The 12,819-nt window shown below is 53.7% G+C and overlaps 1 protein-coding gene across 1 annotated transcript in view; it reads left to right on the top strand.

Moving 5' to 3' along the window:
- Positions 1 to 11,438: 11,438 nt before the first annotated feature.
- Positions 11,439 to 12,819, top strand: part of LOC123350247 (deleted in malignant brain tumors 1 protein-like) — a 271,642-nt gene continuing 270,261 nt past the window's right edge. Inside the window, exon 1 of the mRNA XM_044988732.1 lies at positions 11,439 to 11,577. Within this exon, the coding sequence (XP_044844667.1) occupies positions 11,457 to 11,577 (121 nt within the window). The 5' untranslated portion in view covers positions 11,439 to 11,456. The remainder of the gene's footprint in view (positions 11,578 to 12,819) is intronic.

Raw genomic sequence — 12,819 nt, forward strand, 5'->3', positions numbered from 1 at the left:
TCAGGCTTGACAAAGCCCTGGCTGGGATGATTTAGTTGGGTTTGGTCCTGCTTTGAGCAGGGGGTTGGACTAGATGACCTCCTGAGGTCCCTTCCAACCCTGAGATTCTATGATTCTATGATTCTATGACATGGGGGGATACATGTTGGCTTCTGGAGGAAGAGCTCTCGCACCTGGGAACTGAACAAGGCAGTCAGACAGAGAGAGACAGAGCCCAAACATGGGGTTCGCTCCAGCTCGGCTGGGCTCGGGGCTGACCAGAACGGGCTCCTCTGGACCCTTCGTCTCTCTGCGCTGCCCCAAGGACTCCCTGTGCTGCGTGCCAGAGCCTAACAAACCCGACTGCTCTGAAAACGCTGCCAGGAGTCACTGTCAATCCCGGCTGAGGTGCAGGAATCCCTGCTGGGCGCCAAGGCTCTCCCAGGTGTCCCTCAGCTGGATGCACTGGGCAGAGTTCGCAGGGAGGAGGAGGCGGCTGCAGCCCAGGGATCAGTCTCACCGGCGGTGAGGCTGAAGGACAAGTGGGACTCCTCTGGGGCTGGCACATGAAGGGTTCCTCCAAGGGACGGTTCCAAGGCTGGGGGCATAGCCCTGACCCTGGGGCTCCATGACAGCTGTTTCCATCCCCTTTGCTCCCCCCTCCCCTCTGGACCACTATGCCAGATCACCAGCAGGAACATGGGGCATTGCCCAGGAATGAGGAGCAGGCTGGCCCCCTGCGGGGAAGTGAGAGGGGGGCCTCAGGCCGCCCCGTGCGGGCAGGCAGCAGAGGGGCTCAGGCCGGCCCTGCGCAGGGTGGGAGGGGAACCTCAGGTGGCCCCACGTGGGTGGGTGGCAGGGGGGCTTAGGCCGGCCCTGCACGGGGTGGGCAGAGGGGAACCTCAGGCTGGCACAGGCGGGAGGCAGGGAGGGCTCGGGCAGACCCTGTGGGGTGTCCCATTTCCCCTTAGGGAAAGTTGGTCATGCTAGTAGCAGGGCACAGTGCAGAAGTAGTGAGACCAGCCAACAAGTGAGGAAAAGAGACATTGTCACTGCTAGTGACCCCTGCTGGGGGGAGTGGGGGTGGCTGGAAGCCAGGACTCCTGGGTTCAAGCCCCAGTCTGGGAGGGTAGTGGGGTCTAGTGGTTAGAGCAGAAAGGGGTGAACTGGGAGCCAGGACTCATGGGTTGTAGCCCTACTCTGGGAGGAGAGTGGGGCCTAGTGGTTACAATGTCAGGGGATACAAGATGGCCTCAGAGGCAGCTCCCACACCGTGACTCTGCTACAGTCTTCACAGCTGGTTTCACTTCCTCCTCCTACCCTGAGCCGGCACTTTGGATATAAAGGGAACTTCCTCTAAACCCAGCCTGAGGGTGTGGCTGACCACATAGGACCCTGTTCCTGACCTCACCATCCCTAGCTTTGGGGTCTAGTGGTTAGAGCAGTGGGGTGTAGGGGGGGAAGGGTCTACTCCCTGCTCTGCAGAAGGCTCACTGTGTGACCTGGGGTAAGTTGCGTCCTGTCATTATGCCTCAGTTTCCCCTCTGTAAAGCAGGGGCACTGATGCTGCGCCATTTCCTGGGCTCAGTGACCTGTCTGTGCAGCATGTGGCAGGAGAGAGGTGCGGGAGAAGGGCCCAGGGTTAGTGTCGCGGGAAAGCCCATTCTGCCCTGTTCTGTACTCGCTGGCAATGCCTCACGCTGAGCTGGGCCTTCAGTCCCTGCAGCCCCTGGGGTCTCCCCGCGCAGCCCCGGAGCAGGCGTCCCAGCAGCTGTGTTTGCCTTTCCAGAGGTGAGGCTGGTAGGTGGCTCCCACCGCTGCGCTGGGCAGGTGGAGGTGCATCTGGCTGGGCGCTGGGGCACCGTGTGTGATGACAACTGGGACCTGGGTGACATGGCCGTGGTGTGCAGGCAGCTGGGCTGTGGGCAGGCTATAGACGCATTAAGTGGCAGGGTGTTCAGCCCAGGCCCCAAGTCAGACCCTGTCCTGATGATGGATGTGCAGTGCCAGGGGAGAGAGGCAGCGCTGGGGAGCTGCCAAGCCAGGAGAGTGAGACAAGCAGGGCCTGGGCTCTGCTCCCTGTCACACACCAAGGGGCAGGGTGATGAAGGGAAAATGCCCTCACACAGCAGGGTCAGCGTCCACACACACCATCCACTACTGCTACATCCCCAGCAGGGCCGGGAGCCAGGACTCCTGGGTTCCATCCCCGGCTCTGGGAGGGAAGTGGCATCTAGTGGTTGGGGGTGGCTGGGGTGGAAGGGGCTAATAGTAGCCAGGGTGACCTTAGAGGCAGCTCATCGTCCCGTGACTTTGTCCCCAGCCCCAAGGCGCCAGCCCAGTTCCCTGGCTCCTTCCCCTTCAGATTCTGGCTGGAGTCTCCACAGTTGGTTTTGGTTCCTCCTCTGGCTGAGCTGGTGGGTGTGGTGTGAGTGACCCTACAGCAGGGAGTTCCTGGGGGCAGAGCAGTCAGCTGCCCTCTGAGTGGGACACCACCCCCCTGGAGCTCAACATGGCAGGAGGGGTCTGATCCCCGGGCAGCCTCTAGCCCATGGGTGGCTCCTGCTACCTGAGAGCTCAAAGGCTGATGGGGCTGGGACAGGGAGGCAGGGGCAGGTCTGCCTGTGGGGGAGCTGTTACTGCACAAGCTCCTGTGGGGTGCAGGACCACAGGGTTCACAGGCCTAGGGCTCAGCTCCCCCCATCCCATCCTCCCTCGAGCCAGAAGGGATGGGCAGGGGGTGGGGGTCTATATGGCTGTGCTGGAAATGGAGGGGGGGCTCCCAGACACCGATACGGGGGGGCAGCGGATGGGGTCTTTGCCCCAGAGAGAGTTCAGGATGGGGGGCAGTGGAGGATGGAACATTGGGGTGAGCACTGACTGTAAGGTCAGACCGCCCCTTACTGAGCCTCCCAGCTCTGTTCAGCACAGGGTGAGGAGCAGGGCAGAGCAGCTGATGGGCAGCCGATGGGCAGTCAGCCTGAGCCTGAGGGTGTGTTGGGGCGGTGATGGGCCCCAAGATGGGGTCACACAGTGTGTGGGACTGATCCTGATGCTGTCTGTGCCTCAGAGGGCTCTGAAGTGCAGGACTGTCTGTCCTGTCAGCCTTGGGCTTCCCTGCTATAATTCTACTGATGTCCCTCAATCCGGACTCATAGCCCCCTGCTATTCCATCCCTGGGCTCCTGCCCATAACTCTGATGATGTCCCTCAATCCTGACCCACAGCCTCCCCACTACACGAACGTGTGACGTTGTGCAGTCTATATGGTTTTATAAAAATTTAATAATAAGTGAATATAATGTAACTGAGATATGCTTCATGCAAAAGGTCTCTTGTAAGGTATCATTACGAAGCTTATAATCTACTGAGTGTAATCATCCTATATGCATAAATGTACCACTCTTGTATCTGAAACTAGAAATATGAAATATAACTCTGAGGGCCTATTGTAATTATGCAAAGTGTGGGCCATTAATGGTGGTTTGGAATCTTGATGACTCCCATTAATTAGGACCATTGTCTGCAAATGGCTGTTTTACCTGTAAGTCTTCCTGTATATGTGTGTGCTGGCAAGTGGGTAATGAAGTCTTGCAGTGACATGTGATCATGTCACCTGAACTGGAATCCATCTTTAACCTGCTGTCTTTCCATTGAGAAGGAGGTGGTGGGAACTCAGAGAGGGACAAAAGGATTCCTGCCTTATGCAAAAGATACATAAAGGGGTGGAAGAGAACAAAGGAAGAGAGGAGCCATCAGGAAGAATCCCCTGGCTACCACCTCAGCTGGAACAAGAGCTGTACTAGGGGAAAGAATTGTGCCCAGGCCTGGAAGGTGTCCAGTCTGAGGAAAAAACTTACTGAAGCATCTCTGAGGGTGAGATTATCTGTATTCAGTTTGATTAGACATAGATTTGCGCATTTTATTTTATTTTGCTTGGTGACTAACTTTGTTCTGTCTGTCTCTACTTGGAACCACTTAAATCCTACTTTCTGTAGTTAATAAAATCACTTTTTCATTATTAATTAACTCAGAGTATGTATTAATGCCTGGGGGAGCAAACAACTGTGCATCTCTCTCTATCAATGTTATAGAGGGCGAACAATTTATGAGTTTACCCTGCGTAAGCTTTATACAGGGTAAAACGGATTTATCTCGGTTTAGACCCCACTGGGAGTTGGGCATCTGAGTGCTAAAGACAAGCACACTTCTGTGAGCTGTTTGCAGATAAACCTGCAGCTTTGGGGCAAGTAATTCAGACCCTGGGTCTTTGTTGGAGCAGACGGGAGTGTCTGGCTCAGCAAGACAGGGTGCTGGGGTCCTGAGCTGGCAGGGAAAATAGGAGCAGGAGTAGTCTTGGTACATCAGTTGGCAGCTCCCAAGGGGGTTTCTGTGATCCAACCCGTCACAGAACGCTCTGGATTATTAACCTTACGCAAACAGACAGATGGCCACAGATTCTGCACTGATCCCCAGGCACACGGTCTGTTGTCCATGTCCCAGCAGGCACCCCGCTCCTGGCCACAGAGGGCACCCTTCCTTCTGTTGTAGTTCCCCATTTTCCTCTTGTGACGTTGCACTCCATATGCTTTATAAAAACATGCTTATGAATGTGAATATGATGTATCTGGAATATGCTTTATGGAAAAGGTCTCTTGTAAGGTATCGTTACAGAGCTTATGATCTACTCAATGTGTTCATCCTATTTGTCTGCATGTATTATTTCTAGGTCTGGAGTTAGGAGAATAAGATATAAACTTGTATTACTGATGTAAACATATTAAGTGGAAGCCATTAAGGGTGCTTCAGAATCAATGACCTGTAAATGGCTCTATTTACTTGCAAACCAGCCCTGGAAGAATGGAGGCTGGGGTCTCACAGGACATGTGACCATGTCACCTGATACTGGAATCTATCTGAAACCTGGTGCTTTTCCATTTAGAAGGAGGGGTGGAGACCCGGAGAGACAAAGGATTCCTGCCTTTGCCAAAGCTGTAAAAGGGGGTGGAGCAGGACAAGGGAGGTCCCAGTCACAAGAAAGTCCCTGTTTATGACCTAAGATGTCCGCTGGAACTAACAAGGACTGTGCCATGGGAAAGGATTGGGCCCAGACTAGGAAGGGTCTAGTCTGTGAAAGAAGCTTATTGGAACATCTCTGAGGGTGAGATATTACCTGTAATCAGTCTCTTAATGTATTAGGCTTAGACTTACGTGTTTTTGCTTTATTTAGCTTGGTGACTCACTTTATTCTGTCTTGTGGAAGTAGAGCAAGAACTGACAGGGATTTGTAGGGGATCTTAATGCAAGACAGTCTCTGTCAGCAAGAGTCAGGCTAGCTGTAACCCTAATAACGCGAGATTTGTAGAAGCGAGGATTGTGTGAGGCGAGTGGAAAAGAACTGTGGGAGAAGTTGTTTCGACCTTGTATAGATAATACGAAATGTAGACTGGAGTCTCTTAAGTGAGAAAAACAAGATATCAGGATGACCTATGTATACACAAAATGCAGCTGTTGCTTATTATTGTCTGTAACAAAAGTATAAATGCTGCTGTAATTGTTTACCTGTTGAGACACCTGTCTAGGAAGGGGAGACCCTATGTCCTAGTGCACTCTCTCCCTGCTGTAGCTGCTAAACAGAATAAAGTATTTGATTTTGCTGCACCCAAACAAAAAGTGAGAACTGAGTTTTTCTCCGACAATTTGGGGGCTCGTCCGGGATGACAATGCCTACTGAGACATAGGCAGCTGCTATGGATCGTTCCCCTTTGAATCCCATGGCACCACAAGAGAGGTATGAGACCTTTTGAAATCTCTATTGGGGTATCGGAGGAGGACTGTCTGTGGGATGTCTGTCCCTGTTGGGCTCACGCCATCTGAACTTATTGACTGTGCAGCACGATCAGATGCAGAGTGGTATCGGGGAACGGTTTTGCCACCCCAACGAGGTTAGTTTGAAGCAGTACTGGGGAACTGCTTGGTTGGCCAATAAGGTTAATGCATAGGGAAATGCATTAGGTAATGCATAGGGAAATGCATTAGGTATGCACCGGTGCTGAGGGGTTTTTACCACCTCAACAGGGGTTGTTATACCGCTTCATGGTATTGAGTCTGGACATAAGGTACAGATGCATTGTGGTACTTGGAAATAATGCCCACTAGAAGGTACCTTCAATCTAGATAAGATCATACATCTAACAGGAGCTTTTAATCACCAAAAAGCCTCTGACAGTGTGAGCAATTTGTCTATTGAGGAAAGGAACGGGTTAATTTGAAATTCAGCTTGGCCCAGAGATAAAGAGAAAGTTGCTCTGCATTCAAGGTCAAGAATCAACGCAGACTATGCTAAGTACAAAGAAAAACTGCTTTCGGCCCCAGCTGGCTGTAAAAAATATAGACAGAGGCAAACCAAAGGCAATACAAGTTACAGAACTGAGATTACATTTGCAAAGATTAACTGTCCAGTGAGATCCAACAGTGTGCGTTTGCAACCCCGGAGCCGGTGTGTCTTGGTGACACTGAAGAAGCCACAGGCAGCCGACCTGGACTGGAATCTCTGAAAGAGACGCCACAGGAGATTCCAGGGGGTAAAAGAACAGCCCTGCCAAGAGCGGAAGCATGTTGGAAATTCTGGACAAGCTGTATACAGGATAATCTTTCGTCCACCTATTCCCCTTCTCTGAACATTATACACAGATGTGGCCAGTCTGGACGTTAAGCACTTCAAAGAACTGGCTGAGACAGTACGCATGAAGTGGGTTTCCTGGGAGGCACATGCGGGGCAGTGGGTGAACGTGTCCTTGGGGGAGGCTAACTCCTGGCCGCTCCCCCCTGCCCAAGGCTCCACCCTGCCCCTTCTGCCTCCCTCCCCTGCTGGAGCCCGCAAGGCCGCTGACTTTCCCGCACATCCTCAGCCCCAGCCCTGGTACCAGTGCCCCCAGCGTCGGGCGGCATGGCGTGGCCCCAGGCCCAGGGTCTTGTGCACACTGATCCCAGCCTGCCTGCCCCAGCCTCTTGGCCACAGAAGAGCAGGAAGGGAACTGGAAGCAGGCAGGAGGGGGGCTGGGGGTGGAGCATGGGCAGGGCCATGCCAGGAGGTTTGGGGAGACACAGCCTTCCCCTCCCTATGCTACCTGCCACCCATGAGCATATGGGAGGCCTTTTGAAGCTATGCCCTGGGGAGAAAAGCCCTTCTCTGCTGATTACCTGCACCTGGAACCCCAGAGCCAAGACCCCGAACTGTATAAAGGATGGACAAATCTAGCTGAGGCTGTTAGGAACTTGTGACCACAGAAGGGATTCCTTGGTGGGTTTGAAGGACTAATCACCAGCTGGAGCCCACTCTGGAGTTGGGGTGATCTCAAGGAAGATTACTAGCATGTGTGTAGGTTCTGTTATTGGTTTAACATGTTTTCTCTGTAATGCTTTTACCCTGTGAGTTAATGTGCTTGCTTAGAAAGAGCTGGGTGCTAACTTATCAGTGTGCAATGACACTGCTGTTAGTCTCTGAAGAGAAGGTAAAAAGCAGCAAATGCAGCCTGGAAACACCCCAGTCTGGAGGGAGGGAGACAAGGGAGATCACAGCTGGGGAGCTGGAGCCTTGACTGGGTGCCCTTGCTGGACAGTAGAGAGGGGAACACAGGTGCAGTTGCCCTAAATTTTGACAGGGCGATTCCACCCGCTACCTACCTCTGCCTGTTTGGAGCTTTCAAAAGGAGACTTTGGGGACTAAACTGGCAGAACAGACCCCTGGGATTCCCTGCTTCGCTCCAGAGGCTCTGTCTTTGTTGGTGAGCTTCAGTCACTGGGATGTCCAGGCCAGCATGTCAGTGAGGGCACCTGGCCATCAGTGCTGGACCATCAAGGACCCAGCCTCGTGCACATGAGATCCTGCCCTGTCTTCCCTTCCCTCCTGTGCTCCTTTCCAGCCCTCACCATCTTCCTCCCATCCTCCCCCTCTCTTTCAGAGCCCGCACCCTCAGCTGGAACTCTGACCCACCCCCACAACCCCCAGCCTGATGAAAACGAGAGAGTGAGTGAGGGTGGGGAGATTGAGCGACAGAGGGACGGGGGATGGAGTGAGTGGGGGCGAGGCCTCAGAGATGGGGCGGGGAAGGGGCGGGGCCTCAGAGGAGGGGCAGGAAGGGGGTGGGGCAAAGGTGTTTGGTTTTGTGCAAGTAGAAAGTTGGCAACTCCAGGAGAGTCTCCTCCTGCCCCATCAGTAAGAGCTCGGCTCCTGCACTGGAGGGGGGTGTCGGAGCCCCCCACACTTGGAGTGATTTTTGATGTTCACAGTTGTGACTCTGGGTGTTCTTGTTATTCAGACAAACACCTAACCCTGCTATGAGCCCTCCCCAACCCTGGCCCAGCGCTGCCTTGTGGCAACGAGTTCCCCAGGCCCATAACATTGTGGGGAGGGATTTCCTGGGGTCAGTGTGGATTTTCCCTTCCTTTTCTCGTAGCTTGTCCCCCTGGTTCCTGCCCCGTGAGAAGCACCTGATCTCCCATTTCTGTCTCAGTCAATGTTGTGGGTCCCTCTTTCCCATCCCCCATATTCCTCTTCTCTACAGTAATGAGCCCCAGATGTTCAGTCCCCAGCTCTAACCATCCTCACCCCCTGGCCCTGACCCTTCAGCTCTGCTGGAGACTATTGCAGATGGGAGCTCGGCACTGGTGGGGAGAGGGGTGCACTGTTCACCGTCTCCAGGGGGTGCCCCATGGCTCTATCCAAAGGCAGGGCAGGTTCTCACGGGGCCCCAGCCCGGCCCTCGTGCACCCAGCGCTGTGCCAGTGACCCTGCTACGCACTGAGCCCTGGTTTCCATGGAGCTGCCCATGGGCCTGTCCCTGTGCTGTGACAGTTCATGCAGACTCAGGGGATGAGGGTGAGGGGTTCACATGGCTCCCCCTAGCCTCAGTGCACCTGACCATTTACCAGCCTCCTGGCTCCCTGCCATTGTGCTGCCCATCCCCCAGCCCACTCCCATCCCTGGACTCCCTCGGTAGCTCTGTGTCATCTGCACCGGTCTCCCCCTCCCCTGCTCACCCTGCTCATTGGGGGAATAAATGTGTGAAACACCCACCCCATGACGGGCCCAGCCCCGTATCTCCCTGCTGCCAGGGGGAGAGTCACCACTGGGGGCTCCTCTTTGGCCCTGTCCACACCAGGCCAGTAGCCGCGGTCGGAGGCTGGGCAGCTAAGACATTAACTAGCCTGGCTGTAAACCCTCGTGCAGGCAAAGCGGAGCCCTTTAAACGTGTGTGAGCTGGGCATGGCCAGGCCCGGGGGCAGCACACGTGGTGCAGGGTGAGTTATCAGAGCGCTGCCTGCACCAGGCTTTAGAACGGGCTGGGTGGGGTGTCAGAGCGAACACCTCTGAACAGCCGCACGCCCTGGCAGCCGCACGCCTCAGCTACACAGACGGGCACCGGCTCCATTAAGATTAGGGGCAAAGCTCATATTAACCTTTGTCCTCATGGGAACGTTCTCAGTTCTTGTCACTTTTGTCAGCTGCTCCGTGTGCAGGGGCAAGACCATATCAGCAGTGATGACCTCGGTAACCGAACCCAGCACCCGCCTCCATCAGCTCTTGGTTCAGTTTCGGCTGCTCTCTTGGGACAGGAGACCAATGAATTACGAAGCGTGTTTATCAACAAAAGCTGCTAGGCAGACGGCCATCACGTAGGTAACAAACACTTCCCTGTTCCACTGGGATCACCAAGGAGGGACATAGACCAAACATCCACCCCGAGGGCCTTCAGGAGCTAGCCAGAGACTGAGCTGCAATCTGCAATCCTTTTGGGATTTGCCGAGATGATAACATGGGAACGTAGCTTGGGCATAAACTCAGGTGTGAATGAAACTGTACGGGGAGACTTTGGCAAACCAGTAAAGTGCCTGAAACCACTATGGCTTATTGTTAAAGACAGCCTAGTCAGCAAGCTGTTAAAAGCAAGTCTCAGCTTGACCAAGGCAGGAGGGGAGGGGGATTTAGGATGCCACTGAAAGAACAGCTTGACCCCGTGTCCCCCCTGATAAGAATTATGTTAAAATTGCTGATACTTGCATTTGAAAAGAGCAGGATGTGCCCTCAGGAATGTCTATTGAGGTCTCAAGGCTGCAAGTTCTGGAAAGACCCACACCTGGTTAATCAATAATCAGATGGAACCTCTTGCTTGAAACTGCTTACTTAACAAGGTTTCTTTAATTACTAATGTATAAATAAGGGGAAAAACTTGACAGGTGGGACTCATTTCTGGACTGGCCTCTCCCTCAGGATGCATCTTGTGTTCCCCAGCAGCAGATGGGCTGCCGCTGTATCACTTGAAAGCCACAGTCAGCTTTCGTAATTATCAAGGGTTGGGGGTGTTTTACTAACTTGTTGCAGACGTGTGCAAGTGCTTGAGACTAAGTAAAGTTTAGCTTTAAGTGAAAGCACTCTTATGTTGTCCTGTTTGTGCTCATCATCTATCGGTCGGACGGACGCGTCTCCCCTGATTTATTTCCTGTCACTTCCTCGCACAGAGTTAAGTTACCAAGAGCTTTGGGTTGAAAGAACCCCGGGTAACAAATGGACCTGCTCTAGGTACACAGGGCTGGTAGGGTGAGGCCAGTGCAGTGATGCCCCTTCCCTGGGAAGACAAGGGCTGTGTGTACACCACAACCGCAGCAATTGCACAGCTCAGCGCTGTGGCTACGCCGTTGTGGTGTGATGATGCAGACACTACAGCAATGGAAGGGGCTTTGCCGTTGCCGTAGTTAATCCACCCCTCCAAGCGGCGGTAGCCAGGCCAATGGGAGAATTCTTCATTCCACCTTCTGGTGTCTACACCAGGACTTAGATCGGCTTAATCACATCTCCAGGGATCTGAATTTTTCACACCCCTGAGCGATGTAGCTGGGTCGACCTAAGCTTTAGGTATAGATCAGGCCAAGCCTCAGCCTCATTCAACTGGAGTAAGGGTGTCCACACAGCCCTCAACGTCACTTTAACTGCACGGGCTGAGCCTCGAACCCACAGGCGCAGTCACACCCGTGCGCCTGTCCCTTGTCCACCAGGCCTCCGTGGATCAGTTCTGCTGACTCCCTGTGAACCAGCTCCAGGAACAGCCCCTCCGCCCCATGTGTCCCAGAATCAGCTATTCCAAGAGGGGTTTGTTTGCTCAGCATGTTTCGGGAACACGTATTTCACAATCCAATGATATAAATAAAGGCACAGCGCAGGGCATGAGGGTCACTTCTCCTCTGTGGGCTCAGTCGCACACACCCACTGGGTCACTGCAGGGGGGTGCAGAGGGAGAGGTCTCTTCAGTGAGAGGCCTGTCACACCTCCTGCCCCCTTGGGTCCCTGCCCCCTTGGGTGCCTGCCCCATCACCCCAGCCTCCCAGCCTGTGATCGTCGCACTGAGCTCAGCCTGCCTCTCTCACAAGGGCCATTGCCTGCCCTAACCCCGGGCCACGCTGCCCCACTAGGACTGTGCTATGAACATGGGGTTTCCCGGGTGCCTCCTGCTCCCAGCTGGGCACCCGCTTGGCAGGAGCTCGGCTGCCTGCACTGGAGCCGGGAACACAAGGATCCCCATCCTCCTGGCCTGGCTTTGGGGTGAGTGGCCTTTTCACTTTTCTCTGGCTTTGAATAGCCCTGGGGGCAACCTGTGATTCTCCAGCCCCACCCATCAGACACGGCATAGCTGTGTCCTGGGAGCCAGGACTCCTGGGGTCTATTCCTGGGAAGGGGAGTGGGGGCTTGTGGTTAGAGCAGAGGGGCTGGGAGCCAAGACTTCTGGGGTCTATTTCTGCCTTGGGAAAGGGAGTAGAGTCTAGCAGTTAGAGTAGGGGGTGGTACCAGGATCTATCTAGCTGCATGTACAATTTTACAATACAATTATTTTCACTTTTGTTAAGTGTTAAAAGAGTAAAAAGAAACCGGCATGTCTCTGACTCCTGGAGGTGTTTCCCAGCCGCCCTCGGCTGGTCTCTTTAGGAACACGGGACACAGGGCTGGAAGGGCGTGTTATAGAATCCCAGTCACACACTTATCAAGCGCCATCTTCACGTGAGTTAGCGCGTTCTCCCCTCACCCACTAGGAGGCTGTTCCGGAACCTTCTTCTCATTTCCAGCCTAACATGACTCCTGGCCAGTTTATCTGCACTTTTTCTTAGGGCAACACTGTCCTTTGGCTCCAGTAGCTCTTCTCCCTCCCCGGTGTTCCCCCAATGGATTCATACAGAGCAACCAGATCCCTGCTCAGCCTCTGCTGTGCCAGACAAACCAGCCAAGCTCTTCCAGGCTCCTCTCGTATGACCAGCCTCCATCCCCCAACCACCCTAGCAGCCCTTCTCTGCACCTGGTCCCCTCTCAATCCATCTGTCTTGCATGCGGGTGACCAGAACTGCACACAGGATTCCCCAAATGACCTAACTCCTGTCCTGCTCTTACCGTGTTTGTTCAGTGTTTGAGGCTCCATTTCTTAACTATTATTATTCACTATTAAATATATTAAATATTAAATTATTAAATATTAACGATTATTTATTATGCAAACACAAGAATTCATGTTATGGCAGCACTGTATGCCAAGCTCAAGGCCCTGTGGTGCTGGGCTCTGCACTGGCAGGGTAACAGGCAGTCTCTGCCTCCAAGAGCTCAGTCTAAATGAAGAGGATAGAGAGGGGCAACAGGGGTACACAGAGGGGATGTGATAGCAGCTGTTGGGAATGGAGCCCTGGTCTCATCACTCCCAGCCTGGTGCCCCTCAGCACTGCTGCTGTGCTTGGTGCTGTACAACATACAACCAGAGACAGTCACTGGGCTCACAGTCAGCCATGAAATGTGCTGTCCCCA

Source organism: Mauremys mutica, chromosome 15 (genome assembly GCF_020497125.1).
Source record: "Mauremys mutica isolate MM-2020 ecotype Southern chromosome 15, ASM2049712v1, whole genome shotgun sequence".
Lineage (NCBI taxonomy): Eukaryota > Metazoa > Chordata > Testudines > Geoemydidae > Mauremys > Mauremys mutica.